Genomic DNA, 27844 nt, shown 5'->3' with positions numbered 1-27844 from the left:
ACCCTCAGAATTTGTAATGGTTCTAATGGGAATTGTACTGGTTTTAATGGAAACTAATGATCCCTGTGGGTCTCTACTGGTCATGTTTGCCTTCTTTTGGTGGCATATTATGTCTGTTGGATACCATTAAGGACTGGTAATGGTTCAAATGGTTAGTTGATAGTTTGTAATGGTATTTGTAGTAGAAACCATTAGAATTGGTGTGAGGGTTTCTATTTTGTTTGTTTTTTTATGCAGGGATAGAACTAAAATATTTATATTTTATCGCTAAGTATGATTGTAAAAGACTACCACTCGCACATTTTGACCGCACCATCAGTTAAATCCACTTATTTTGAAACCACTTCGTTCTCATGGCTGTCGATAAATCAGATACATCTGAATCGGTTCTCGTTATCGAATCTAAAAGAGTCGACTCAAAGATCCGGACGACTCAACCCTCCCTATAGTGTGTATTGTGGAAATTAAAGATGGCGCCTTCACACGTCCTCAGATGTTGTCAGCGGGGTCTGGCTTGGATACCGGTTATATTTATCGCTTTAGTCGTGTGCTGGTCGTATTATGCTTACGTTGTGGAGCTGTGTGTGTGTGAGTATTTAATTTTAATCAAGTTCTGCTGTTTTTGTGAGATAATTAGCGTTAAATCTGAAGTGTTCTGGAGGAAGGAAGTGGCTGGTATCTTACACAACTGCACAGCTAGTTCGTACAAATCACCACTCTGTGTGTCTTTTTTTAATTAATTTAAACTAAATAGACATTTCAGGATTTTATGATAAAATATGTTTATGTATCTGGTATGAAACCTTTCTCTGACTCCAAATCTGTGCACTAAACTAGCCAGCTAGCAACACTGATTCCCCGGTTAGACTGCAAAAACAATCATCACGATTTTATTAAACTAGTATTTTGATTTCGAGTTGATCTTGAAATGATCTGAGATGAGCTTTTGTTTCTAGATATATATATATTTATCAAATATGTACAAATATATATATTTTTAAAGTTACAGCAATGCTAATTAAGAAGACATGGAAGTTAACTAGCAGCAGTTAACAGTTTCTAGGAAGGAGTTCAGCTCTATAGTCTGTTAAAACCTTTAAAATGTTGAAATAATATAAAAACCGGTCTTATTTACAACATCACCAGGTTTTAAACTTCTACCTGTTTACTAGCTTACCTGTTGCCAGGTACAGTTCCATCTACAATATTATTACTACACCTTTACACTTCATCTGTGGGATATAAAGTAAAGGTGCAGAAAAATACTTTTTCATATAACTTGGAAGAAATGTAGAACATGATTTAAAAAAACAAAACAAACACAAAGTGTTAAGAAAGCCGTTTAGGAAAACTGACTTCCTTGTGTGTGTTTGGCCACGCCTCCTGTCACTCTACAGGCCACTTCGGACCTTGGGGGCGGAGCTATGTGTACATGGGCGTGGTACTTTATTTATTTATTTGTTTGTTTGTTTGTTTATTTACTGCTACTAATAGCATAAGAATGATCATAAATTATGTGACCACATGCTTTTCTGACATCATGGTATATTTTTACCCTTTTTACAGCAGGTTAATTTATCAGTTATTTATTTTTAATGTGCCATCATGAAACATATTCTACTTACATTTTATGTTAGGTGAACGAACTTGTGTCAAATACTAAAAAGTCATGTGACTTTGAAAATAGCCGAACGGGGACTACAGTAATACATGCGTGAGAAGAATTCCTTCGCTGTTTATAGAGCTAAAGAAATGTCAGCTTTGAGTCCTGCGTTAAAGAGATCTATAAAACTCTACTAGTGTGTAATTGAAATAATTGATGATCTTTCCTGTTTCCCACAGTCACGGTGCCGAGTCTGGGAGAGAAAGGTAAGTGTGTGACAGCTGAGATCTTTCTGCTTTTCATTTCTGATCATTCGAGTTGATAGTAAAGTCTGACTCGTTCTATTTGTGTGTTAAATGAGACGTGTCGGAGTTGTTATTGTTGTTGCTGAGTGAGTGTGTGTGTGTGTCTCGACTGTTCGTGCTGATCCAAGTTTCCAACTCGTCGGTGATTGATTGTCCCGTTACTGATGCGTCTGCAACTCTTTGTTTTTTTTTGCTATTTGCTCCTCACAGTTATCTACTTGGTTGTTTTTCACCTCTGCTTCATCTTGTTTGTTTGGTCTTATTGGAAGACCATCTTCACCAGACCAACAAATCCATCCAAAGAGGTAAGAGAAATTTTAAATTATTAAATAAATAAGTTGATGGTGATGCCAGTTGACTACAAATAAACATGTAGGCCTAGAATATTTTTAAAAAGAGCTATATACAAGATTTAGAGGCTGTTCCTGCTCACTCCTGGAGAAATTCTGACTAATCCCATTCATTCCCGACGTAATCCTTACCAATCCCACTCATTCCCAAAGAAATCCTGACCAATCCCACTCTTTAATGAAGAAATTTTGACCAATCCCCATAAAATTCTGACCAGTCTCGCTCATTACTGATTCAAGTCTGACTAATCCCAGTCGTTCTCAGAGAAATTCTCATCGAATTCTCACATCATGTGGTTTAAAATCTGCGTGTGTGTCTGTCAGTTCTGTTTACCCAAAGCTGAGAAGGAGCTTTATGAGAAAGAAGAGCGTCCAGAGACCCAGCAGGAGATCCTGAAGCGAGTGGCGAGCAGTCTTCCGCTCTACACGCGCACCGGCGCCGGAGGTGAGACAGTTTCCATCACAGTCCTGAACAATAGAATCAAAAAGCGTCTGACAGACAATATAATAATAATAATGATGATTTATACAATAATAATAATAATAATGATTGCTTATACTTTCCGTATAGCCATCCGCTACTGTGACCGGTGCCAAGTTATCAAACCCGACCGGTGCCACCACTGCTCCGCATGTGACATGTGAGTTAAAGCCACGACTCTGCAGATGACTCTCAAAAAAACATTTTAATTAGAATTTACAATGTTTTGAATGTTATATATTGCACATTGGATTAAATTAATGTTAGAATATTATACAGATTTAAAATGCATCATATCAGTATAAAAAGATAAAAAATAAGATGTCATATTATTTTTATATATATATATATATATATATATATATCTCTTCACTCTGGCCATGATTCATTTCGCGATACCGGCTTCACGATTCCTGAATCATAAACAGTGCAAAATAATGAACGTTCTTGTCTGTATAAAACTAAATAAATTACAAATTGCTACAAACAGAGGTTTAATATTGAAAACAAAATGTACTACAGGTTCCCTGAATTCTTAAAAATAAATCCATGCCTTTATAAATTCTCCCAAATGTTTTGATTGAATAAACACAAAGACACTGCCCCAGGAGGAAATGATCGACTGGAACATAACGAGCCCCGTAGCAGAGCCTGAGGCGTCGTTTTAACCTGAAATAGAGCTCCAAAGTCGGCTAAAGTGGCCAACATCTGCTGTTTTCTAACATGCTTGTTTTTGGGGTTTGGTTTTAAAAGCATAACAAAGGGAATAAATAAGGCAACGTGAATGACTGACAGCAGAAGTACAACATACCGAAATGCTTTCTTTCTTTTTTTAATTGCTCACGATGTTTAAGAATGAACATGTCATTTAACGTGTAACAGGTGCGTGTTGAAGATGGACCATCACTGCCCATGGTGAGTGAAATCATCTGGCATTTCTAAAGGAAGTTTTGCGCTTGATGTGTATTTCTCAACGCTACAGTTTCCTCTTTTTTTCCCATGACAGGGTGAACAACTGTGTAGGGTTCTCCAATTACAAGTTCTTCATCCTGTTCCTGGCGTACTCGCTGCTGTACTGCCTGTTCATCGCTGCCACGGTTCTGCAGTACTTCATCAAGTTCTGGACAGTGAGTAATCACGTCACGTCTGCTCTTCTTCTGTTTTTTTTTCCCTCGTTCTTCGGCTCGATTAATTAAAATGCGGCACATGTGGGGCGAAACGACAAAAATATTATTATATCGTGATTCGTGAAAACGTTTCTGCGATGCACGATATACACCGCTAAAGTAGTGTAGATATTTGCGAACGTTTCAGGTTTCACATACATGCATTTAAAGTAAATAAACCTTGATGATGACACTATTTAATGTCTAAAAATTTATTCATTTTATTATCATTTTTTAAAAATATTACACACTGCTTCGAGTCAGTTTGTATTATTATTATTATTATTATTATTATTATTATTATTATTATTATTGTTATTATTATTATTAATATAACGTGACATGGTGATACATGGTGATCTGGATATTACATCGTCATGTCGCCGTATCGTAACTCTTCCTTGTGCTTTGCTCTCGTCCTCTCCCTCTCCTCGTGTCTAACTGTCTGTCTCTGTCTGCACTAAGCTTTGCCGGAGGAAATCGGCAGAGAATTGTCCAAAGGTAATCACCGGCGTTAGTGTTCATTGTTGGTTAATGTGTCCACGCCGGCATGGGAAATAAAAATTATAGTAAATACAACTTCATTACTCTTAATTTTCTTTAACCTGTAAAAAAAAAAAAAGGAGCCCTCTGATTGTCTGTGTTGTTTGTTGTGTTTAGCGCTGCATGATTAATTACCTGTTTGTAAACTTGAGTATTTTCCTGCATTACATTCGGTTCTGTATCCCCACCTTTATTTGTTTGTTTATTTTTAACCCCAAATGTCCTCCATGTCCCTTTACTGGCTTTGAAGTGCACTATAGCGGGTACGTAGGGTTCTACAGCGCAGCTCCTTGGAAGATTCAGCTTGGGATTTTGGCTTGCTGTGTATCCAGGGCTTAGATAAGTAAAAAGTAAAATCTCGCATTAATTATAAAATACTTTTATTAACCTATAAAGCACTAAATGGTCTCGTGCCACAATATCTAAGCGACCTTTTGGTTTTCTATGATCCGCCACGCCTGCTTAGATCAAAAGATGCAGGCTATCTGACGGTACCTCGAATAGTGAAGGCTACAGCAGGGGGAAGAGCTTTCTCTTATAGAGCCCCACTGTTATGGAACAGTCTTCCTATTAGTGTTCGGGACTCAGACACAGTCTCAGTGTTTAAGTCTAAGCTTAAAACATATTTGTTTACTCAAGTCTACCCTGACTAGATTCTGTTCTACTACTTCGCAGTCATAATTATCTTTTTTCTCCCTCTCTCCTTTCCCCGAGCCCCACACGAATTTATGGAGATACTAGAGATCCAGATCCTTTCTGCCTCTGGATGGAGCTCAAATCTTCTTTAATTCCAGACTGCTGGGACTACGGCTGCTCCTAACGCCATACAGACTTCATATAAATCCATAATGAACTTTTTCACACTAACTGTTGTTACCCAGATGAGGATGGGTTCCCTTCTGAGTCGGGTTCCTCTCAAGGTTTCTTCCTCTTAAAACATCTTAGGGAGTTTTTCCTTGCCACCGTCGCCACTCAGTGGCTTGCTCAGTTGGGATAAATTCGCACCTTTAATATCTGTATACCATGTTGATATTACTGTAAAGCTGCTTTGAGACAATGTCTATTGTAAAAAGCGCTATACAAATAAAATTGAATTGAATTGAATTGAATAGATAAGTCTCGGCTTATCTCATTTGTTTTCTGAAATAATACTAGCTTCAAAATGTTTTTCTTTAACTGAAGCGCTTTACGGTTGCTTACGTTATAAATATTATAAAGTATAAATAGAATAAAATCACTCCTAAAAATAAAAAAACATCAAATCTCTCTTTATATGTAAATATTTCCTGTTCCAAAAATACATTTCTTTCCCAAATCAATTCCAGTCTTCTCCGTTTCTTACAGGATCCAATAAGGTTCTCTCCGATATCCGATCCACTTTTCCACTGCTGGTATCGACCTGGTACCGATACTGGTACTGGTGTTGATGCTGATATAGATATTGGTACTGATGCTGATATTGATACTGGTACTCGTACCGGTACTGGCACTGATCTCGATGTTGGTATTGATACTGGTACTGATACTGATATAGGTACTGATACTGGTACTAATATTGATACTGATAGTGGTATTTGTACTGATAGTGGTACTGACACTGGTCCTGATATTGGTTGTGGATATAGTGTTACTGATACTGGGAATCAGATCGGTGCCGTCTCTTCTTGTAGGCCTCATCACTCATTTTTCTCATTTTTGTCATATTGCCTTCCCTAATTATCGATGATATATTCTCGTTGTTATTGTTGATGTCGTGCAGCCCTGTGACTCATGTGTTTCGTCCTCATCGATGTTGACCACGTGTCTTACACGCTGTTTATACCCCCCAACTCCTCTCGATCTCTCTCTCTCTCTCTCTCTCTCTCTCTCTCTCTCTCTCTCTCTCTCTCTTTTTCGCTCTCAGAGTGAGCTGCCCGACTCTCACGCCAAATTCCACGTGCTGTTTCTCTTTTTTGTGGCGGCCATGTTCTGCATCAGCATCCTCTCGCTCTTCACTTACCACCTGTGGCTTGTAGGGAAGAATAGATCCACGATAGGTAACGCCCTCGCATCACCTCCACCACTCTGTGCATCCTCGTGACTCAAGTTTATCTTGGCGTGAAATGTTTACACTTCTCTTTGTTCTGTTCTTTCAGAGGCATTTCGAGCGCCCGTGTTCAGGAATGGACCGGATAAAAATGGGTTCTCGCTGGGCTTCAGCAAGAACATCGCTCAGGTGTTCGGAGACCAGAAGAAGTTCTGGCTGCTGCCGGTGTTCACCAGGTAAACAAGCTCACAATTTTCATCTTGTTTATCCGGGATTATAAGAGTTTTTGTTTTTTCTCTGTGCAGTCAGGGAGACGGTCTCACGTTTCCAACCCGACTGGTGGCCAGTGATCCGGAGCAGCCAACAGTAGTCGTACAACCTGACCACCTGAGCCAAAGGTGAGGGTACAGTTCCACATTTCCACCACTCGGTGGCACTGTTACCCCAAATAAAGGTGTCCAAAAATATATTTTAAAATATTCTAAACCAAAACTCTTTCATTAAAGTGGTACAAGTTTGTAAAACATACAAGCATCATTTCTGAAATGATTTCAACAGCTGCTTTATTTACCAAGCTTGTTTTTTTTTGTTGTTTTTTTTGTGTGTTTAGCCCCGCCCTCACGTTTAACCTATATGGTTACTTTGACTTGCTGTTCGAGTAAAAACAACTAAATCTGTCTGAAATCTCCTTTCCAACTTCAGCGTTCTCCAACTTTTCATCTTTAATCGAAACCATCTTCAGCCGACTTGCACCAATCGCAATTCCCTCTCATCGCTTGTGGGCGTGGCCTGTCCTCAGCTTTGTGCTAGATTCTTTCTCAGATTAGATTAGTGTGCTAACTGAACTAGCTATGTACACACAAACCAGAGGCACTAACGATCATTATTTTTCTTCATGATGCTGTATACACGTTTAACGAGAGATGAAAGGATCAAACGAAAACCACGGTTATAAATTTTAAACAATAAATTGAAACAAATTGCAGGCGGAGAACTGAAGAAACATTGGACCTTGCGTGCTGTGAGGCGTACTATGTGTGATGAATTGTTCGAGAGGATCGTTCGGATGTGTCGCTTGTCACGGATTTGTTGCTCCTTAATACAGTGTGCATGCAAACAATCTAGTTTAGAGTTTAATTCAGTTTTATAGACAAACATCTTGCCATTTTTTTCCCCCTCCCCCACAGTGTTGAAGGTGAGCAGTGTAATCCTCTCAGCGAGTCTCAGAAACATCTGCTCAATAACGATCTCCACCACGAGGACATCGTCGTAACGGCTGTAAAGCCTGGTGAGTCGCCACAAGCACAATTCAAGACTGGAACATCCTAATCCGCAGAGCGTCGCTGTCGTATACGCGCTCGATTGGAAAAACGAGAAATAATCCTAAAAACCGTACAGCAACGGTTGAATCATCGTTCAGAGATTGCCCTTGTTATTTTCAGGAAGGGTGCCAGTGTTTATGGAGTTGCCTGCATACCATCGTGTAATTATTTCACGTTTCTCTTCTCCTCCGCAGATGAAAGTGACACCATCACGGTCTCCATGGCTGGCGAGTCTTAGCCAGGTTAGATCCTTTCTCTGTCTGTTCTTTATGGAGGAGGAGGATGACGACGAAGAGGCGGGGTTTGTGAGTCGTGATTGACATGCTGTCATCCCTTCCTTTAGGGTTCGTGGTCGTGAAACTATGGCGGAGAGGAACAGCCATCAAACGTGATGCCTTAAACAACTCCATCACCTCTGCAGCAGCTTCTCGTCTGAGTGCATTCGTTCAGCGTTCAGACAAATTTGCATCCTGATCACTAAAACGTTTTTTGGTTTTTCAAAGCAAACGCATTTTATCTTCACACTCACTCACGAACTGGTGCGGTTCGTATAAACCTGTTGGTTGTTGACCAGAAAAATGCGCACTACCGTAGTATTGTTAGGGGCGTGTCATTCCCCCGGCAGTATCTCATCTGATGTTTACATAGCGCGGAGTTTATAAACTTATAAAGTGTAGTGCTTTTTTTTATGGCGTTGACCATTAACTCTATTTTCTCTCCAAGATACGATTAACAATTTATTATGTTTGAGGTTGAGGTGACAGGATCGCACTTTTGCACGTTGAAATTCCAGTTATCAAACGTTTAAATGACGTTTATATATATATATATATATATAACACACACCCTACCAGTCAAAAGTTTAGACACACTTTTATTTTTCCTCAATACATTTTAGAATAATAATATAGTCATCAAAACTCTGGAGGAACACAAATGCAACAATGGGAATTATGTTGTGATAAAAAAATCCTAAATGAATCTAAATAATTTAATATTTTAGCATCTTCAAAGTCGACACACTTTTTGCTGAGAATTTCCAGAAATGTATTCGTGGCGTTTTCTCTGTGGATTTCTTGAGTTATTTCCCTGAGATGATTATTAAACAGTATTAAAGGAGTTCACATCGACACTGGACTCTTATCAGCTGCTTTTTGGGGTATTTCGCTCTGAGTGGTCCGTTTAAATAAAGATTATTTTGTAAATAATATGTTAGTTTTGTAATGAAAGAAACGAATACATCGGCACAATTATAGCTTTGTCTACAGCACCGCTGTCAAACGATTAATCATACACCTTCAGATCAAAAGGTTTTTGAGATCTTGAGAAACATTTCAGTCGAGTGTCCACAAACTTTTGATTGGTTGTGTGTGTATATATATATATAATATTCTCACCCATCAAAAACAAAATGTTCTGTCACAATATTAAATATCGTATTTCTGGGTGGATAACAGAAGGGACGCTGCACTGGAATAAAAGTATTATGAGAGTTTTATGTAAACGGTATATTTGGGGGGGGCACTGTTAAATTTCATTTAACTTTTGATTAAATAACAAAATACGCAGATATCCCATGCACAAAACTAGACGCTCCTTTTTATTGTACTACAATGGTTAAAGTTGGACTTTAAAAAAGTTTATTCATTATTAAAGTTAAAAATTTTCCTCTAATGTTGGAACGTTGCGATTTTCAGGGTGTTGTGTGTTTAAAATCGATGTTTTACGTGTTATTTTTAATGATTTAAAAACAGTATTGATTATGCTCTTGTAGGGTTGATTATTATGATTATCGTAATGTAGATTCACGGGCGCCGTTTAAGAAATGTGACCGTTTCGGAATGCCGCTGAAGCGAAACGGAGGCGTGGGTGGAGTTATTAGGGTGATGTGGTTAGATCATGTAGCAAGTCTCAAATTTAACAAACCGGTTTTTCTGTACAGAACGAACAAGATGTACGAAACTAATCGGGAAAACAATATCTCATGACGGACAGGAGTTAAAAGCTGGAAAGAACTTTAAACTGCACCTATTATAGTTTTTTCAGATATTATCTTTATACGTATCTCTATACGTAGCTGTTTGTGAATGTAAAAACGTCTGCGAAGTTTCACAAATCAGAGTTTGATGAAGGAACCAATTCTGAACAGCTGAAACAAGTCGTTAGTGATTCCAGATTTACTTCCTGTACTAACCTACGTAGGTTTGTAACAATAAGCCCCGCTGCTTGCTGACACCGGTGTACCAATCACAACAGACTGGGACATCTGACCAATCAGAGCAGCATATGCTCTCTGAAAGGAGGAGTTTAGAGTGAATCCATAGGACGGATCATTGAACGAGTCGTTTGTGACACTGGGGGAAAAGGTAACGCTGCAGTTCAAATTATGAGCATGTTAACGTGTTTTTGACCTTGGATGTGTGTAAATCTATTGTATGAGAGCTTTAAAACAAAATTACGCACATTTCAAAACCATAATAGGTGCTTTTTAAACAAATGCCGTTTGTGTATGAATCGATTCTTTGAGTCGACTCTTTTAGCTGAACATCAAGAACCGCCCTCCCTGTAGACGATGCCATTACTCCTGTAGCGTAATGGAAACGTCTTTCCAAATTCCGAGATGTTTGTTAGCGTTAAATTGATTCGTTTTCAGTAAGCGATTTATATCAGGTAGGGTCACGGTGATTTTCGATGTTCCTTACATTAATTAAGTCAAATTAAACTTGAAACTCATCGTTCATTTTTTCAAAATGTTCTTGCGCATCCGAATATCGCAAATTTAGCGAGGAGCCGATTCTCAAATGATCTGAGTAGCCACTAAAAAGAGCAGAATTCCCATCACGAGTATTCAGCACTTCCTATCAGGATGTGAGTTTTCCACCCGGAAGTCCTGGCAACCCACATGTGTACAAAGATTTCCTTTTTTTTTACGTTAGGGCTGTTAACAATTCGAATACTTTTTCTAATTTTTATAATATATTAGGTCAGAACAACACATTACGAATGTGTTGAATCTGGTGTTTTAGGTTTAGTTGTATAACGCTGTATAACATACATTTAGATGTATGTGTAAACGTTTTTGGGGTAAATAACCCTTGGGTTGTTTAATATAGGATTTACATCGAGCTTTATTTCACACAATACAACCACTATCGATTTTCTAATTGTGTAAAACGTGACCCAGTATTTTTGCTAACGTCTGAAACGGTCGTTTTATGGCTGAGTATCCCCTCCGAAAGTATTGGAAGGGCGAGGCCAATTCTTTTTTTTTTTCTGAGAAAACTACGAATATTAGACGATAGATCAGAATTTCATCTCTCATTTCCTGATATTTAAATGTAGATGTGTTAAACGACTTCAAACATGCCACCTTTTTGTATCAGACCACCCTATTTTTAGGTGAGCGAAAGTATAGGAACAGATAAGTCTTGACGTAAACAACACTTAATATTAGGTTGCATATCCATTACTCGCAGTAACTGCATCAATCCTGCGACTCACTGATACCAAACTGTTGGTTTCTTCTTCTGTGAAGCTTCTCCAGGTTTTTCCTGCAGCTTCTTTCAGTAGTTGTTTGTTTCGGGGGGTTTCTTCCTTCAGTCTCCTCTTCAGGAGGTGAAATGCTGATCAGCTGGATGAAGGTCTGGTGATTGACTTGTCCAGTCTAAAACCTTCCACTTTTCCCCCTGATGAAGTCCTGTGCTGAGGTGGAAGTGTGTTTTGGATCGTTGTCTTGCTGCATGATGAAGTTCCTCCTGATTCATTCGAACACATTTCTCTGTAAATCTGCAGACAAAATGTTCCTGCAGACTTCTGCATTTATTCTGCTGCTCCCATCATGAATTCCATCATCAATAAAGATTAGTGAGAATGTTCCAGAAGCAGCCATGACGCTACCTCCACCATGTTTCACAGATGAGCTTGTATGTTCTGGATCATGAGCAGATCCTTTCTTTCTCCACACTTTGGGACTTTTCCATTGCTTTAGAGGTAGAGGTTCATCTTAGTTCCAGAACTTTCCAGAATGCCTTTCTTGATCCAATACTTTTGAAGAGGACTGTAATATAAAGCACTACGTAGGGTCTCTAACCAAATGAGGTAGCCTATGTAGTGAGCATATATCGTGATTAGAAAGCCTGCATGAGTTTGATTGCAGGAACGCGACACAGTTTGTACCTTCTGGGGTTTGTGAGAAATATCGTGTGGCTACCGCTAATGTCCACTCATTAATATTTATTATACACTCATTAATATTCGCATACATTTCAATACTAAATCTTTTCAATTGAGTTGCACTGAATTGGACAGCCCTAATAGCACAGGTGATGTGTTTTACAGGTGATATGACTCTCATTATAGAAGCTTCTTAAAAGTCTTAAAACTCGAATCAGAACGTTTCTTCGAAATTTATTTGTATTCTTTTTAGAAAATAATCCAAGTTTATATCTAATCAAATCCGTCTCCTTATCTACATTGCATATTCTAGAACTCTACTCCAAAATTTAACCTCCAGTCAAAACATCAATCAAATTGTGATTTGTAAATTGATGTATATAAATTGTGTATCAACACAAACGTAAAATGGTATAAATGATGAGGCTTCATATAAGAGAGTCCACGTTTTTATGCACATTCATAAGCTGCTCTTCTTTCGAAAAGATTTCTTTATATAATCAATATTTAGTTTTAGATTTATATTTAGTTACTTAGACTGTTTTTAGTCGTACGGTCGAGTGCAAAAGTTTACACACCCCTACTTCTGAAGTGTGTATTGGACGTATCGTGTCTTTCTTTGTCTGTGTTTTTCTTTTCAGTTATCTTTTTCCTGAGCTTTGGGTGTGTTTTTGTCTGTTTTTCCTACCTGTTTTCTGTATCTCCTTCTCTAGTTCCATGGAAGCTGAGTATTTTGTGGTTTAGAGCATGTGGGAGCTGTTTTCCTGATTCCCACTGATTCATATCTCGAATGATTATGCGATCGAACTTGTCCGAGCTTTGAAAATCAAAAAAATTTTTAAAAAAAGCATTGCAAGTGTAGATATTTTTACATCACACAAGAATTTGGGATTGTCGGCGTAATAGATTTCCCACCATTTTGCGATGATCTTGTGTTAATCATAATTATTAGGTTTACATTTTGTACGTAAGGCGGTGAGTCGATATTGAACAATACCACTGAATCTGCTACGATTTAACACTTCGAATCGGATTAGTCGCCTCTGTTCAAATCTGGTGGAGGTCTACCATTAATTCACTGATGATGATGATGATGATGATGATGTAGAGGAGCTCGCCTGTTAAATTATTTACACATCAACTGCAAAATATGAATCGATTTTTTTTTTCCCCACCAGTAATTTGTCCTTTTTTCAATCGTTTAAGATAGATGCGTCGATTCAGTTCAGTTGTTGCCTTTTGATGCATCGATCTTTGATCGTTACACCCCATGAAAGTGATTTACTGAACAAAACACACACACACACAAAAGGTGATCGATAAAACTTTTTAAAATTATTGCGAGTCCTGTAAATAAAAGAACTACAGAAGGTTACAAACTTTTGAGCGTGCTAGTAAATATTCTTCCTGATGTACAGTCGGTTATTGTAATATTTAATTCAGAGAGTCTTTTGTGTGTGTGTGTGTGTGTGTGTGTGTGTAAAATATAGAGGGGTTTTTTTTCATCCAGAAATTGAGGGGGGTGCTAACTTTTGCACTCAACCGTACATATCAGGCTCGTTAGTTTAATATCTGACTTTGGTCATTTAAGGCTGCTGTGTTTTTTTTGCCAAATAAAGGGCTGAATATCAGAGCTCAGAGTGTTTACAGCAGGGAAGTTCCTCTGTGTGCTCATGCTGAAGCCCAGAAACACCAAGGACACCAAATCCTTTTTTTTTAATTATTTTTATTTTTATTTTATTTATTTGACACTTCTGTGTTCAGTATCCGTGCTGTCAGTCTTTACTCTGCTGGTGCTCGGTGTGTATTTTTTTGTTTTGTTTCGTACCGTCTGGTCAGGTGTTTAATCTATAAATTGTTGAATATCCAAAGTGCAACTGTGTTTAGGAAGGTGTGTGTGTGTGTGTGTGTGTGTGTGTGTGTGTGTGTGTGTGTGTGTGTGTGTGTATGTATTGTGGTGATCAGTGTCAGATTTTTATATGGATCAGTACAGTAGGTGCGTCAGGAAGCTTGTTGGAGAAATAAAGAACGTGTTGAATAACAGAAATCTGCTTTCACACTAGCAAGCGACGAAGCGTTCGTTTTCTGCGTACGTGTGCGACAACAGAGCCACGATTTCCTCAGTTCTATGCAAATTAGGTATGATGCCGTAAAGAAGCGACAGATCCGAAAACGATCGGCGTGAACGCTTCGATCTTCGATCTTATGCCGCATGTGGTCCGGTCCGATGTTTCTTCGGTTCCGCGCTCACTACTGTAGTTTCCTACTACGGTAAAAAAAAAAACGGAAGAGAAACTCTTCGAACCGGGGTTTTATTCCGTCGTATAAAATGTGTGTAGAGACCGTCGGTGCCTCAGTTAGCCCGATGTGCTAATCTAATCTGAGAACGAAGCCGAGCGCATAACACGTAAATCGCACGAGCGATTTTCACGCTGATTAACGATTTAGTTATTTCTTTTGTGTTTAACTCGTTAGCGTTAGACGTGATACGAATCTACTAGGGTTGTCCTCTATAAGCAGGAAACGCAGGGCGGGATGGGACACGCTCACAGGCCACAGCCCGAGAAGTGACGCAAGCGATTTATCACGTTGTAGTCTGAACGTACGGTCAGAGCATACAGAATATTACAATTTTGTATTCTTTTTTTTATTTATTTTTTTTTCCATGTTGCAGGCGGGTACAAAAAACAAACCCAATAAGGAGTCTGTGAATAAACACCAGTCACACACTTGGCTCTGTCTCACAACGCACAACACCGATGGAGAGATTTCCGAGCTCAGAATGTTGAGAAACACTAAACTGATGTATTTTTCTATGAATCCAAATATAAAGGTAAATAATTGGAGGCTGTACAATGCGGTAAAGTGTAAAGAATGTTTCAGTTGTGTAAAGAACAGCAGACCGGTCTCGTACCACTCTGTCTGGTCTCGTACCACTTCATGTCTCCTTTTTTTTGTTGTTGTTGTTGTTGATTTTTTCCCCCCGTAAACGCTGCCGTAAAGTTTTTTTTTTCCTGAGATCCGACACGTTTAAAGCAGGTCTTTTGCTTTTTTTTCTTTTTCGCTCCATCTTGCTTCCTCCTTCAGTCACAGCACTGATTATTTTATTTATTTAATGTTCGATAAAGCAGTTTTCTTCCTTTTACACCTTTATAAGCCATACTGAATTCTCAATTCTGAACTTTTCAAGTACTCTTACTTTGGACCATTTTCTATTTACTTTTTACAAAACAAAAAAAAAAAAGAAGGGGGGAGGGGGAATCCTGTGGGGTTTTATGGCATGTAGAGTAGCTTATATTTGTACCCCGCTTATTGATTTATTTATTTTTTTTGTCAAATGTTTCAGGATTTACACAAAATATTGAAAATACTGTAAAATGTTGATCTCACGTCTATTTTTCTTGTCTGATTAATTTGAATCTTGATATTTTGTGAATGAAGTACTTGCTTATTATGTGAACATAACTAAAATAAACGTGCTTTTATAGGAAAAAAAAAAGGAGGTGCGTGTGTGTGTGTGTGTGTGTGTTTGTGTGAGACCCTGAACTCTGTTCAGCTCACCGACACTCAGGCCATTGAACTCGTCTTACACATCAGAAGTGAGGAATGTCAAATAATCTCTTACTTCCACCTCCATCTGGATTTTTGTGTCGACTAATCAGAGCTAAATGCGTGGAAAAGTACCTAAACTTATGCTTTTTTTATTTATTTATTTATTTTTTATTCTTTTATTTTTAATCTGTGCTATTTTATGTTTTTAAACTGATTTTTTAAAAATAGTTCTGTATTTTTAGGGGGGGGTTTCCCCCTAATTATAGTTTTATAGTGTTTATAGTTTAGTTTCTGATTCCACTAGTTCATGATTTTTGTTTATTTATTTATTTATTATTAACTGCACATTGTGTGATATCTTCCTAAACTCACTGAACATGCGATCAGCATTATTAACAGTCTTTAAGTAAAAACTCAGTACTTTTATCTGGTTAAAAAATAAAAATGGATGTATTTAATTCCAGTGAATATTATTTTACAAACTTAAATCAGGTATTTTTCCATCCATCCATTTTCTACAGCACTTATCCTACAGGGTTGCGGGGAACCTGGAGTCTATCCCAGGGGGCATGGGGCACAAGGCGGAGTACACCCTGGACAGGGTGCCAATCCATTGCAGGGCACAATCACATACACATTCATACACCCATTCATACACTTTGGACGCTTTAGACACGCCAATCAGCCTACCATGCATGTCTTTGGACTGGGGGAGGAAACCGGAGTACCCGGAGGAAACCCCCGCAGCACGGGGAGAACATGCAAACTCCACACACACAGGGCCACAGTGGGAATCGAACCCCCGACACTGGAGGTGTGAGGTGAACGTGCTAACCACCAAATTACCATGTACCCGTCATGTATTTTTGTTTTATTTATGAATTATTTCCAGTTTGTTCTGGAGCCATGTTTAGCTATTCTTTTTGGGGGGGTTTTTTTAGTCATTATTTACTCATAACTAAGGCATTTGAGAACAGGATGAGTTTATTATATCACACGCAATAAAAGTGTTTGGTATGAAAGCAGAGATCATGTCTGTAGAGAATAATAAATAAAGATTACTGTTGACGTCCCAACATGTAGCTGCATGAAATTTGGCTTTGCTGCACTGATGTAGGAAATAATCCAAAAACACCTCCAGGTGAATCTTTGTGGTTTTACTTAGGAAGATGATATCTTGAATGATGTCCTCACTTGCTCTGAGGGTGGAATTGTAGTGCTTCAGATCATTTCCATTATTTGAGAAAGGGTTTTATAGAGCAGAATAAAGTTGTGGTGTAAAGCTGGGATTTGAGCTGCATTCACACTGACCTACAGGATCCTTTATTCATTTCAGAGCATACAGATGAAGAGGTGGGAAAACTGCCTGGCTGGAAAAAAACGTGACACTCACGGACCACAGGATGATATGAAGTTTGCGTCTTGAACAAAGAATTTTGAAGGAATGCATTAGTTGACATTAAGAGGACATTTAAGCAGTTACGTATTTGATTTATTTGATCCTGTGCTGGTCCGGTGTTCTGTAAACGATGCTGTCGTAGCAGGAAGACATTCTGGAAAGTACTAGCGATGAGGGATACCATGAAACGAGTCGGCTCTCTGAATCGGCTCTTTTAGTTGAACATTGAGAACCGATTCCCATTTATGAGACGATTTCCCCCCTCTTTTTTATACTTTATTGTAGATGAAAGTGGTTATTTTGCAGTGTAATTTTAACCAAAAAATTAAAAGAACAATGTACTTTCTGACATGTGGGCTGATCGTTAGCATATTAACGTGTGTTTGACTCTTATCTGGGTGAACGATTCAGCATGACATGGAGGATATTGTATTTATTTGTTTAATCCAATACAAAATAATGTTATTATGTTGTTTAAAAGTAGATAAAGATCGGATGGAACAATTCCAGCTATAAGAAGTGAAAATGCCACAAACGTTTCCTTGTTTGCAGAAAAAAATGACAAATGAGCCATTAAAGAGCTTAAAGAGTCGATTCTTTTTGGTGAGTCAAATGACTGAAAAGAGTGTAAATGTCTTTCACTACCAGTTTGACCACATATGAATTACGAAAAACAAAAAACGCAATTACACTTTTTAGGGCATACCTTTTTCCCAAACAGTAGTCAAAAAAAAAAAAAAAAGCTAATAAAGTCATTTTCATATTGAATCATTTATGTCACATGCCATGAGCTAGCAGATCCGCACCTTTGTCATGAAATATGTAAACACTCATTAAAATACGGTTATAGCTTGTATTAACATCAGGATTTGATTTTTTCCTTCTTTTAAAGTGCATATGCTAAATACTATAAATGTAAATGTTAGTAAATGTGTTTCAGGACTGAAGCGCGCGCTGTGGAATGTATTCACACTTTAATTATTTCCCATGAATAAACATCATATTCATGTTTGTGTTAAGTGACCTGTAGACGAGATGTCACGTCTGCATGATTAAATCTAATTTATACTCATTATTCGTCATTTAAAGAGCATGCATTTTGTCCAGTTTTTTTAAAACTGCGCCTATAACATATGCCTACAAAGTTGTTGTTTTTGTCGCTCCATTCTGTCAGTTTCTTATTCTCTGATGTTTATGCATAATGGATAAAACAGTTCCAGGATTGAAAGGGGGTGGTGGCTCACAGCTGATACCACATGACCACCGAAACCCTTATTCCCCCTCTCTCTATTTTTTAGAGTTGTCATGGAGTCGCTTCATGTGATGCGGGATTTGAGGAATGAAACAGAGCCTCCAGCATTCCCGACTCCCACACCAGTGCTGCTGGACTGACTGCACGACCCCATCCCATTCCGAGAGGTTTGGGTTGTACTGGGACTAGATTTCTACTTAGAATCTTCAGAGCTCATGTGGGGTTTGTTCGGGCGCGTGCAGGGGCGGGACTGTGCAGGGAGAAGTTAGGAAATAACCACACGGTTATTCATCTTCGGTGGATTTTGGACCACAGTTTCTCTCATATCAGGTCAGATCAGATCAGATCAGATCAGATCAGATCAGTGCGGCTTTGCTGAGGAAGACGGGGTGAGGTCTGATTATCCTTCTGATCTGTGTGTGAAAGTGAAACAGAAAAGAGGTGCAGGATGGACGGAACCAACAGAACCGACCCGGCATGCATACAAGAACCGCCTCTGGCTGTCGAAGTGATCGGACGTAAGTGTTTTTTTGTTTGTTTTTAAACTTACCAAAATACTGTGCATAAACATAGGCTTGCACTTTGGAGCAAACCTAAGCAAAAAGCATCTGGATCCGGGCAGGTTGGTGGTCTTCTGCAGGTTTAACTCAAGAACCATAAGATTCTGCTTGGGTTTTTTCTTCCCTTTTCATTTAGAAAAAAGTGTGAACGTGCTTCTTGAACTCAGGTTCCAGCTTAACATTTAACATACCAGTGAGGTTTTGAGTCAAACTTTGATTTAATTATTACAGTCTTTTCTTGTGTAAAAAAAATAGGAAAAAAAAGAAGAAAAAAACAAAAATGTGTAGCCTTCTGTTTGTAATCGAGTTTTGGTCATAAGCCAATCTCTCTCTCTCTCTCTCTCTCTCTCTCTCTCTCTCTCTCTCTCTCTCCCCTTTATTTTTCTCTCTCTTATTCATTTATTTATTCCAGCAATTTTCCTCAGGACCTATCTATAAAAATGATCATTTTGCTTGTATCTCACACATAATAACAGAAAAATTTTAAGTAACTCTCATCATTAGAAAATGCTAAGACAAGATTATTTTTAAATCCAGATCATCTACACGTATGATACACTAGCACAGGTACTCAACCTCACTAACGCTCTTGTAGCCGAATGAACACAAATCCCCACGACCATGCCCTGAAATCTATCGGAAAGCCTTCTCAGAAGAGCGGAGCGCGTTATAACATCATAAGAAGGGAATAAATCTGGGATAAATGGGATGTTCAACAACCATCACAAGGGTGTGATGGTCAGGGGTGCACATACTTTTGGACATGTAGTGTATACACTTCAGTGGCTTGTAGTATGTTTTATAGCTTTATAACTAATTTTATTAGTGATTGTGCTGATCGTGAATTCTTTGGGTCTTGGAATCTTTTAAATGTAAATCATTTCAGCACAAGTTAATGTAAAAGAATAAATTTGTAAAAAAAAAAATTGTTTCGTTATTGTTAGATAAATGTTTGTCCATTTTCATCTGCAGTAAAATAGTGAAGACTTTGCAGAGCACTTTGGCACTATGGAGTAATAATTCTGTATTATGAGTTCTTCACGAGGTTCTTTAGGTCTGGTGTAAATGATTCTGAGGGTTTAGTCAGATTTCTCAGCTTAGACTTTTCCGTGCTTCATCAACCCAATGGTATTGTTTTTGGAGATTACCCATGATACCTTGTGGTTTTCTGCACTGCTGCATGTGTGATCTTGTGTCTTATTTCTTTATCTCAGAGACAGGAACTTTCTCGGTGTTATGTGTGTGTGTGTGTGTGTGTGTGTGTGTGTGTGTGTGTGTATATATATATATATATATATATATATAAATCAAACACGATTAAACAAGCCTTCTTTATAGGCTGACTGATCTGGCATGACTCGTGTCATCACACATGACCGAAAAGCTTTCACACCTATTCATATCCATCGCTTTGAAGAACACTTAGTCTGGAGATTTTGTCTATCTTGGCTTAAAAGAGCTGACGGTTTAGTGAATATGTTTTCAGTCAGATGAGGATTGTGGAATTTATTGTGCGAAATGCTGGATGTTCAGCAGGGGGACATCGTTGATGAAGAAGAAGAATAAGAAGTTTTCCCAAAGCCTGTAGTTGCAGGCACAGAGACTCCGGGACATCCCGTACCTCCAGTCTCCCTCGTGACTCTCCGTACTCGCTGCTGGCTCTCCAGACTGCTGCAGGAAATCCTCGTCTGTCCACCACTCGTCTCGAGTTTGCTCACATCTGAAATTAAAATGCACTAACTAAAATCTATATTCCTCATGATGTAATGGTGGTGTGTGGAGACACCGAGGTTTCCTGTGGAGTCGGAGCACCATGCTGCCAAATGATGGACCTGATGCTGTTGCAATCGACTTAACTCGGAAATCCGAGCTCAGAATTACCGATGATGAGTTTCTGAGGTTTCTCAGCGCAGAGAACTGTACGCCGAGGGGTCTGAGAGTTTACACTATTTTCTCCTGAACAGAGCTCGACGTTTTCGGGATCATCCTTTACTCCGTACTCACCTTCATGGCGTCGGTGTCCATGCTGCTCTACATCGAGGAGTGTGTTTACATCTACAGGAAAGTTTCCAACAACAAGAAGAGCGCCATCATCTGGGTGAACGGAGCCGCACCGGTGAGCGAGGATTCTCTTAAACTGAAGTGCATGATGGGAGATTTTTCACTTCTTCAGGCTGAGTGAATTTGAGGTTTGATTAAAAGTCAAAAATGTTTGTTTGTTTGTTTGTTTGTTTTTGCACAGGTTATCGGTGCGATGTCCTGTTTAGGAATGTGGATCCCAAGAGCCACAATGTTCACGGACATGACCTCAGCCACGTGAGTGTGAAAGAGAACGCTCAGACAGCCATTAGAACAGGAAAAGAAATCATAAAACAAACAAATGACTTTTATATCATATTTTACACATTAGATTTTTTTTTGCACAAGAATTGTAATAAATGTAGCGTTACGCACAAACATTCCACAATTAAGGTACGTATCACAATATTTACACCATTTTTAGAAACAAAAATAAATAAACAACACTCAACCCTGGAGGCCTAAAATTATTACCATTAGCATATTTATTAAAATACAATTTTTTTTAAAAAAAGTCAAAAGACGCCAGGTTTCTTTTAAAGTCGCAAATTCATCTCTTTATAATTTAAATACATTTCTCCCTTAACACATGTGTCTTTTCTTTAAGTTCAATCCTTTCTTTTTTATTCTGTTTTTCAGAATAGAGTGCTGAACTATATTCCTCAGTCATTTCCAGAATTATTGGCACCCCAACAAGAAAACAGGAGCAAACAATAATGAATTAAAGTCCACTCAAGCAGAATGAACTTTTTTTTAACCATAAAAATGTCTTACAGAAATGTCTTGAATATTTCAAATAAATGCAAACAAATCATCCTCCTTGAAAAGGATTAATTATATTTAAATGCTTAATTATTTTAGTAGTATTTTTTTTTAAAGTTTACTTTATTTTAATGCATTAATGAATTTTTAAATGATTTGAATTAATTAATCATTTTTATTTTAATTTGAAATCAGTTTCCAGAAACTCTTTTTTTTTTTTTAAATACCTGAGGTTAAAATCTTTTTGTCATCCATGTTTGAAATGATATTGTGTTTAAATAACACTGGTCAGCGTCCCCATGTGTTCAAGCTCAAATTTATTTATTTCATATATTCTTTTATGCTAATTTTTAGGAAGGGTGCCAATAATTCTTCAGGCTATGAATAGTTCTTAAATAGTTCCTTTCTTTTTAGCTACAAAAACATGTTGAACTATTTATTATTTTGAAGCCGTGTGTGTGTGTGTGTGTGTGTGTGTGTGTGTGTTGTAGGTATTTTGCCATCGTGGTGTTTAAGTTTCTGATTCTGATGATCGAGGAATGTGGAGGTGATGAGGTTTTTCTGAAGCGTTCAGCTAACAAGACGTTCCGGATCAGTACCGGCCCGTGCTGCTGCTGCTGCCCCTGTCTGCCCCGAGTCCCCATCACACGGTAACACACACAAGCCAAAGTAATGTATATACGCTATATGCACTGTACACTATACGGCCAAAACTATGTGCACCCTGACCATCACACCCATATGAGGTTCTTCCCCAAACTGTTTCCACAAAGTCTGACGCACACAGTTGTATAGAACGTCTCTGTATACTGTAACGTTTCAATTTCCCTTCACTGGAACTAAGAGGTCCGCACCTGTTCCATCTGCTGCACAAATACGTGGTGTGTGAAGGTTGGAAGAAGGTAGAAGAACTCGAGTGTCCTGCACAGATCCCTGACCTCAACCCAACAGTACACGTTTGGGATGAACTGGAAATGAACTGGAGTCTCCTCACATCCCAACAATAGTGCCTGATCTCAACCTCACTAACGCTCTTGCAGCCGAATGAACACAAATCCCCACGGCCACACCCTGAAATCTAGCGGAAAGCCTTCTCAGAAGAGCGGGGCGCGTTATAACAGCAAAAGAAGGGAATAAATCTGGGATAAATGGGATGTTCAACAAGCACATAAGGGTGTGATGGTTAGGGGTGCACATACTTTTGGACATGTAGTGTATATGTTTCAGTGACTTGTAGTATGTTTTATAGCTTTCTGATTTTATTAGTGATCGTGCCGATTGTGAATTCTTTGGGTCTTGGAATCTTTTAATAAGTACATAAGGGTGTGATGGTCAGGTGACTGTTGTTCTGTTTCTGGCCGAACGTCCTGCTGGTCACTGACCTCTCAGTCAGATGACCTGAAGAACCGTGGGGTCATTACACATTCAGAGAAAGCGGTTTAGAGGAATTAGTGAGCCATCGGAAAAAGAAAAAAAAACGCGACCTTATTATTAATACGTAGAAATCTTGGCGTATTTTATGATTGGATCTGATTTCACAGAAGGTGCCATGATCAGATTGTAAAAAGATTCTTGCATCTTGGTTTTATTTTTTGGGTGAGACCGCTTCCTGTTTTTAAATACATAAAGATAAATAAATAAATTAATTATTATTAATAATAATAATAATAATAATAATAATAATAATAATAATAATAATAATGACATTGTTTTAACATGGTATCAGTCTGATACCAGCAAAAAAAAAAAGGTGGATTGGATATCAGAGAAAAGAAAAAGGACGTATTAAATCCCATCCTGTAAGGAATGGAAGAAAAAGATTGGACCTGTAAGTACAAAAAAAAAAAAAAATTATTAAATTATTTTTAATTTAATTTTATTAAATTAGTTAGTATTTTAATAATTATTAATTATTAGTGAAGTGCTTCACTGTGTGTGGGGAAAAAAATGAATTTTAAAATAGTAAGTAATAATAGTGAGATAAAATGATTGAATGAAGGACACTAGATTTATTTGTCATCAGAATTTTTTCTATTAAATACATTTATGCAAAAGCCTGAAAAACTTGAATTACAGCCTTTGTGCATCTAAAATCGGATTATTTTTTTAAATCCTGGTAAATCCTGCATGTTTTGTTTGTCCAGGAGATGGCGCTGTAGTTAATGACTCGTATGCATTTTTCCCCATTAAAAGCTCTTAGAGGGGCAGAACAAAGGCCGTAAATAATGAATAAAAGCTTATTAGCGTTAAGTAGTTGTTTGTTTGTTTTTTGCTAATGAATAATAATTCAGTTCATTAGAGCGAGCTGATTTGAAACGAGCGAGTTGGTATAAACCTGTCATTTGCAGCTGCACTCCTGTCAGAACTGCTGTTCTAGTAAACGAATCAACAGCGGTTCAGTGAAATAACCTCGTCTCTCGTCGTGTGTTTGTGTCATAGTCGCTCTCTGTTCATGCTGAAACTGGCCGCCTTCCAGTTTGCTCTGCTGAAGGTGGTGTTTACGATCTTGTCCATCATTTTGTGGACGAACAAGAACTTCGACATTGCTGATGTGAGTATAGACTCGTTTTCGCAGCTCTGGAAGGATGACTTGTGTGTGTGATGTAACCGAAATGTTGCAGTATATAATGACACTGTAGTGGCTGTGTTTGTGCAGATGTCTATCAGCGGTGCTGCGATCTGGATAAACCCCGGCGTGGGCGTCCTCACCATCATCGCCCTGTGGCCCGTTGCCATCATGTTCATGCATGTGCGCAACACTTTACGCAGCCTGAAGATTATCCCGAAATATGCCATGTATCAGGTGAGTCTCTGCAAACCCTCTTTAAATACTTAACATCACTGGTAAAGTTCAGAAACGCTGCTCAGATTAGAATGAGCAAGAAATTCCACAATACACACTGCATTTTATACAAATTTTATAATGTGCTGTAGAGCTCGGTTTAATTTGTTTTAAAATAAATGCACACGTTAGTTAGGTGACTATTTCACCAATCACCTAGTTGGTCAGATGATCAATTAATATGAATGAATACGTAACTAAATAAATAACATTACATCATAGTAAAATGTAAATAATTCTATTACAATACAGTGTAATGCTAATATGGGTCAGTTAAATGCTTATACAGTGCAGTGTCGTATACTCCTAACAATCCCAATAGAGAAAAATGCTACTATATTATAGTACAATACTATTAATGCTAAAATAGTACAGAAAAAGTTATTATAGTAAAACATAATGCTAATATAGTATCAAAAGATGCTAATATGTACAGTTAATACAAGGGTTTCTTTCACAGCGATGTAAACTTATAGTCGAGAAAATACGGTATAATATATTTCAAAATCAGTCCAAAATTTAAAAGTCCACAATAGCTGAAAATGAGAAAAAACTCATTCTTGTTATTGGATATAAAGTCACAAAAAGAACAATAGTAATTTTATGTCATGATAAATGCAGTTGAAATTACTTTGGACTTGCGTTCCCAGATAGTTAACTCAACAAGACACTGACATTTTTTGCTTCTTGTTCTTGTTGTTGTTGTTGTTGTTGTTCTTCTTCTTCTTCTTCTTCTTCTTCTTCTCTTCTTCCTCTTCTTCTTCTTCTTCTTCTTCTTATTATGATTATTATTATTATTATAATTTTGCCCATGATGCCTTTCTGTGTGTTGTTCCTAAGTTGGTGCTGGTGCTCAGTCAGCTGCAGTCGGCCATCATTAATATTCTGGCCATGAACGGGACGATCGGCTGCGCCCCGCCGTTCTCCTCTCAGAGCCGCGGTTACTGTGAGTCTCACACCGCTGAAATAATCCACGTACAATTCAAACGCCCAAGAAACTACTTTCACCTTCATTACAAACAACAAAACTAATGAATAAGCAAATTCAATTCAGTTCAGGTTTATTTGTGTAGCGCATTAAACAACGGACATTGTCTCATGATGTCAGGTCAAGAGTGTGACCACCATTATTAGTGGGTCTTATTACGTTCTGATTGACCCCTAGTGAATCTAGAATGGACACAACCGCTGTTCTCAGAGGGTCTTTTGGGTTATCAAAATGAATATTAACATCAGCAACGATTAAAGCTTTATCTACAGAAACAACCAGGCTCAAGATAAAATCTGAAAATTCACCAAGGAATTCAGTATATGTCCCTCGGGGTCTTTAAATAATAATTAGCGGAATTGACTTATTTTTTGTGGCTACATATGTTATACTGGTATAAAAAACTTCAAAAGACTTGAATTTATCACTATGTTTTTGTGCGACACCTAGATTATGACTATAGATAAGTGCGACACCTCCTCCTCTGCCAGTCAGACGAGGCTAATGTATATAACTGTATCCAGGACGACTCGCCTGGGGTCTGGCCCATGCCTTCCACTGCCAGACGGAGACCTGGGCTGGATACGTCCTGGGTGCACGGTCCCTGCACCGTGATAGTATCATGCTGCATGCTTACCTTAGATTTGTGGGCAATAGCACGAGATGTTTATAGCGTGAAATTAGAAACAACCCCCAACATGTCCTCCTGCCAGTAAGCTAACTCTAAGTAAACTGATTTATTTCACAGCACCTAAACTTCTCCATATGTAACATCGTTACCATAGCAACGTCGTCATCGTTCTTAGAATTTGCATATCAAACATGACGTGACCAGTTTAAGCTTGTACAAAGCCCCGCCCCCGGACCGGTGTAATGCCGAGAATGTGGTCTAAAAAGCTGAATTAGCATGCAGTTTCTGTTTTCAGTTGTCAGTGTCATCCTCCTCCTCTAATAATTTGCATATCGGGTATGATTGGTTCAAAGCTGTAGGGCATTAGTGACATCACAAATGTAGCTCAAAAAAAAAAAGTGTTAAGTGACAAATTTTTTAACATCTGAAAAGTTTTTCTGTTTTTTTTTCCTAGTGATGAGTCAGCAGCTTCTGATCTTGGAGATGTTCATCATCACGCTCGTGACTCGGTTGTTGTACCGGCGTCGGTATGATCCCATACCTTACAGCGACAGCGAAGAGGAGAAGAATAATGGTCTCGAATCTGAGTCCAGCAAACACTGTGTGAAAAAATAATGAGTGAAATGCTTTTTTTGGCTCAACGTCACAGTCACACGGACATGTATATCTATATTTTTGTATTTATAAGCAACTGGCTCTTTTTTGACAAATAAGGTACAGTATTTTTTTTTATCAGTATATTTTTAATCAGTACAGTAATTTTTGTAGGTCTGTCCACTTTTTGTGCAGAAAAAGTACAATGTTTTAGACTATTATTATTATTATTATTGTTATTATTATTATTATTATTATTATTATTGTTGTGGGTTCATATGGTGGCTTAGTCAGTTCGCACATTTGCCTCACACCTCTAGCATTGTGCGTTCGATTCCAGCCGCCAGCCTGTGTGTGCAGAGATTCCATGTTCTCCCCGTGCTTCTGGGGTTTCCTCTGGGTACTCCGGTTTCATCTCCCAGTCCAAAGACATGCGTTGTAGGCTGATTGCCATCTCTAAATTGTCCGTAGTCTGTGAATGTGTGTGTGAATGTGTGTGTGATTGTGCCCTGTGATGGTTTGGCACCCCCTCCAGGATATCCCCCGCCTTGTGCCCTGAGTTTCCTTTGACTGGCTCCAGGTTCCCGTGACCCTGTGTATAATAATAATAATAATAATAATAATAATAATAATAATACATTTTATTTTTGGGTGCCTTTCAAGACACTCAAGGACACCTTACAAATAAAAAGATACATAAGAAATGTATGAAGAATAAGCATTTTTAAAAAAATGTTTTTTAAGACATGATTTAATAATTGAAAGACTAGAACTATTACGTACGTCTCGAGGCAAAATATTCCAAAGACTCGGAGCAGTACAACTAAATGCTCTACTTCCCATAATAGTCAAATGTACAAAATGGACGGATGGATGGATTATTATTGTTCTTATTTTTCACTTGCAGCACTTTTTGCAATTGAAATGCAGAATAAATCCACGTGGGACGTGTTCTTCTTCTTCTTCTTCTTTTTCTTTTGTTATTTCCTAATTTCTCAGGGAGAGTCTTCACCCCTTGCCCTAATGGCATCATTATTGTTTAAACTTACCGTTCATTATTTTTAATTAAATTTGCTCAGATTGATCAGATCTTGTGTGTAATCATTTTGCCAGACATGTTTAATGTTTAAATAAAACTGATGCTTTGGCATTGAGAGAGAGAGAAAAAGAGGAAAAAAGTATAAAAATTCAATGCAAGAACGAACCAGGCCTATAA

The 27844-nt window shown here is 38.1% G+C and overlaps 2 protein-coding genes across 3 annotated transcripts; both read left to right on the top strand.

Annotated features, from left to right (window-relative positions):
* Window positions 1–437: 437 nt before the first annotated feature.
* zdhhc20b (zinc finger DHHC-type palmitoyltransferase 20b) lies at window positions 438–15468 on the top strand. 2 transcript variants are annotated; one of them, XM_047150277.2, is made up of 14 exons: window positions 438–588; window positions 1843–1869; window positions 2119–2213; window positions 2583–2703; window positions 2830–2899; window positions 3622–3654; window positions 3746–3866; window positions 4371–4406; window positions 6352–6484; window positions 6584–6710; window positions 6780–6872; window positions 7662–7762; window positions 7991–8038; window positions 8140–15468. In XM_047150277.2, exons 1-13 carry the CDS (start codon window positions 471–473, stop codon window positions 8032–8034), a joined length of 1119 nt encoding a protein of 372 aa, XP_047006233.1. In that variant the 5' UTR covers window positions 438–470; the 3' UTR covers window positions 8035–8038; window positions 8140–15468. The 2 variants fall into 2 exon arrangements, with proteins under 2 accessions (XP_047006233.1, XP_017309153.1); XM_017453664.3 differs by lacking the exon at window positions 4371–4406.
* A 2756-nt stretch (window positions 15469–18224) lies between these two features.
* On the top strand, window positions 18225–27712 carry slc51a (solute carrier family 51 subunit alpha). The gene is made up of 8 exons (XM_017453573.3): window positions 18225–18690; window positions 20697–20848; window positions 20975–21048; window positions 22065–22223; window positions 24013–24124; window positions 24230–24376; window positions 25256–25361; window positions 26489–27712. Exons 1-8 carry the CDS (start codon window positions 18621–18623, stop codon window positions 26647–26649), a joined length of 981 nt encoding a protein of 326 aa, XP_017309062.1. The 5' UTR covers window positions 18225–18620; the 3' UTR covers window positions 26650–27712.
* Window positions 27713–27844: the final 132 nt, after the last annotated feature.

The sequence above is a fragment of the Ictalurus punctatus genome, chromosome 23 (assembly GCF_001660625.3).
Source record: "Ictalurus punctatus breed USDA103 chromosome 23, Coco_2.0, whole genome shotgun sequence".
NCBI classification, from domain to species: Eukaryota; Metazoa; Chordata; class Actinopteri; order Siluriformes; family Ictaluridae; genus Ictalurus; species Ictalurus punctatus.
The sequence above is the reverse complement of the archived record's forward strand: the minus strand, read 5'-3'. Positions and strand labels throughout refer to the sequence as shown.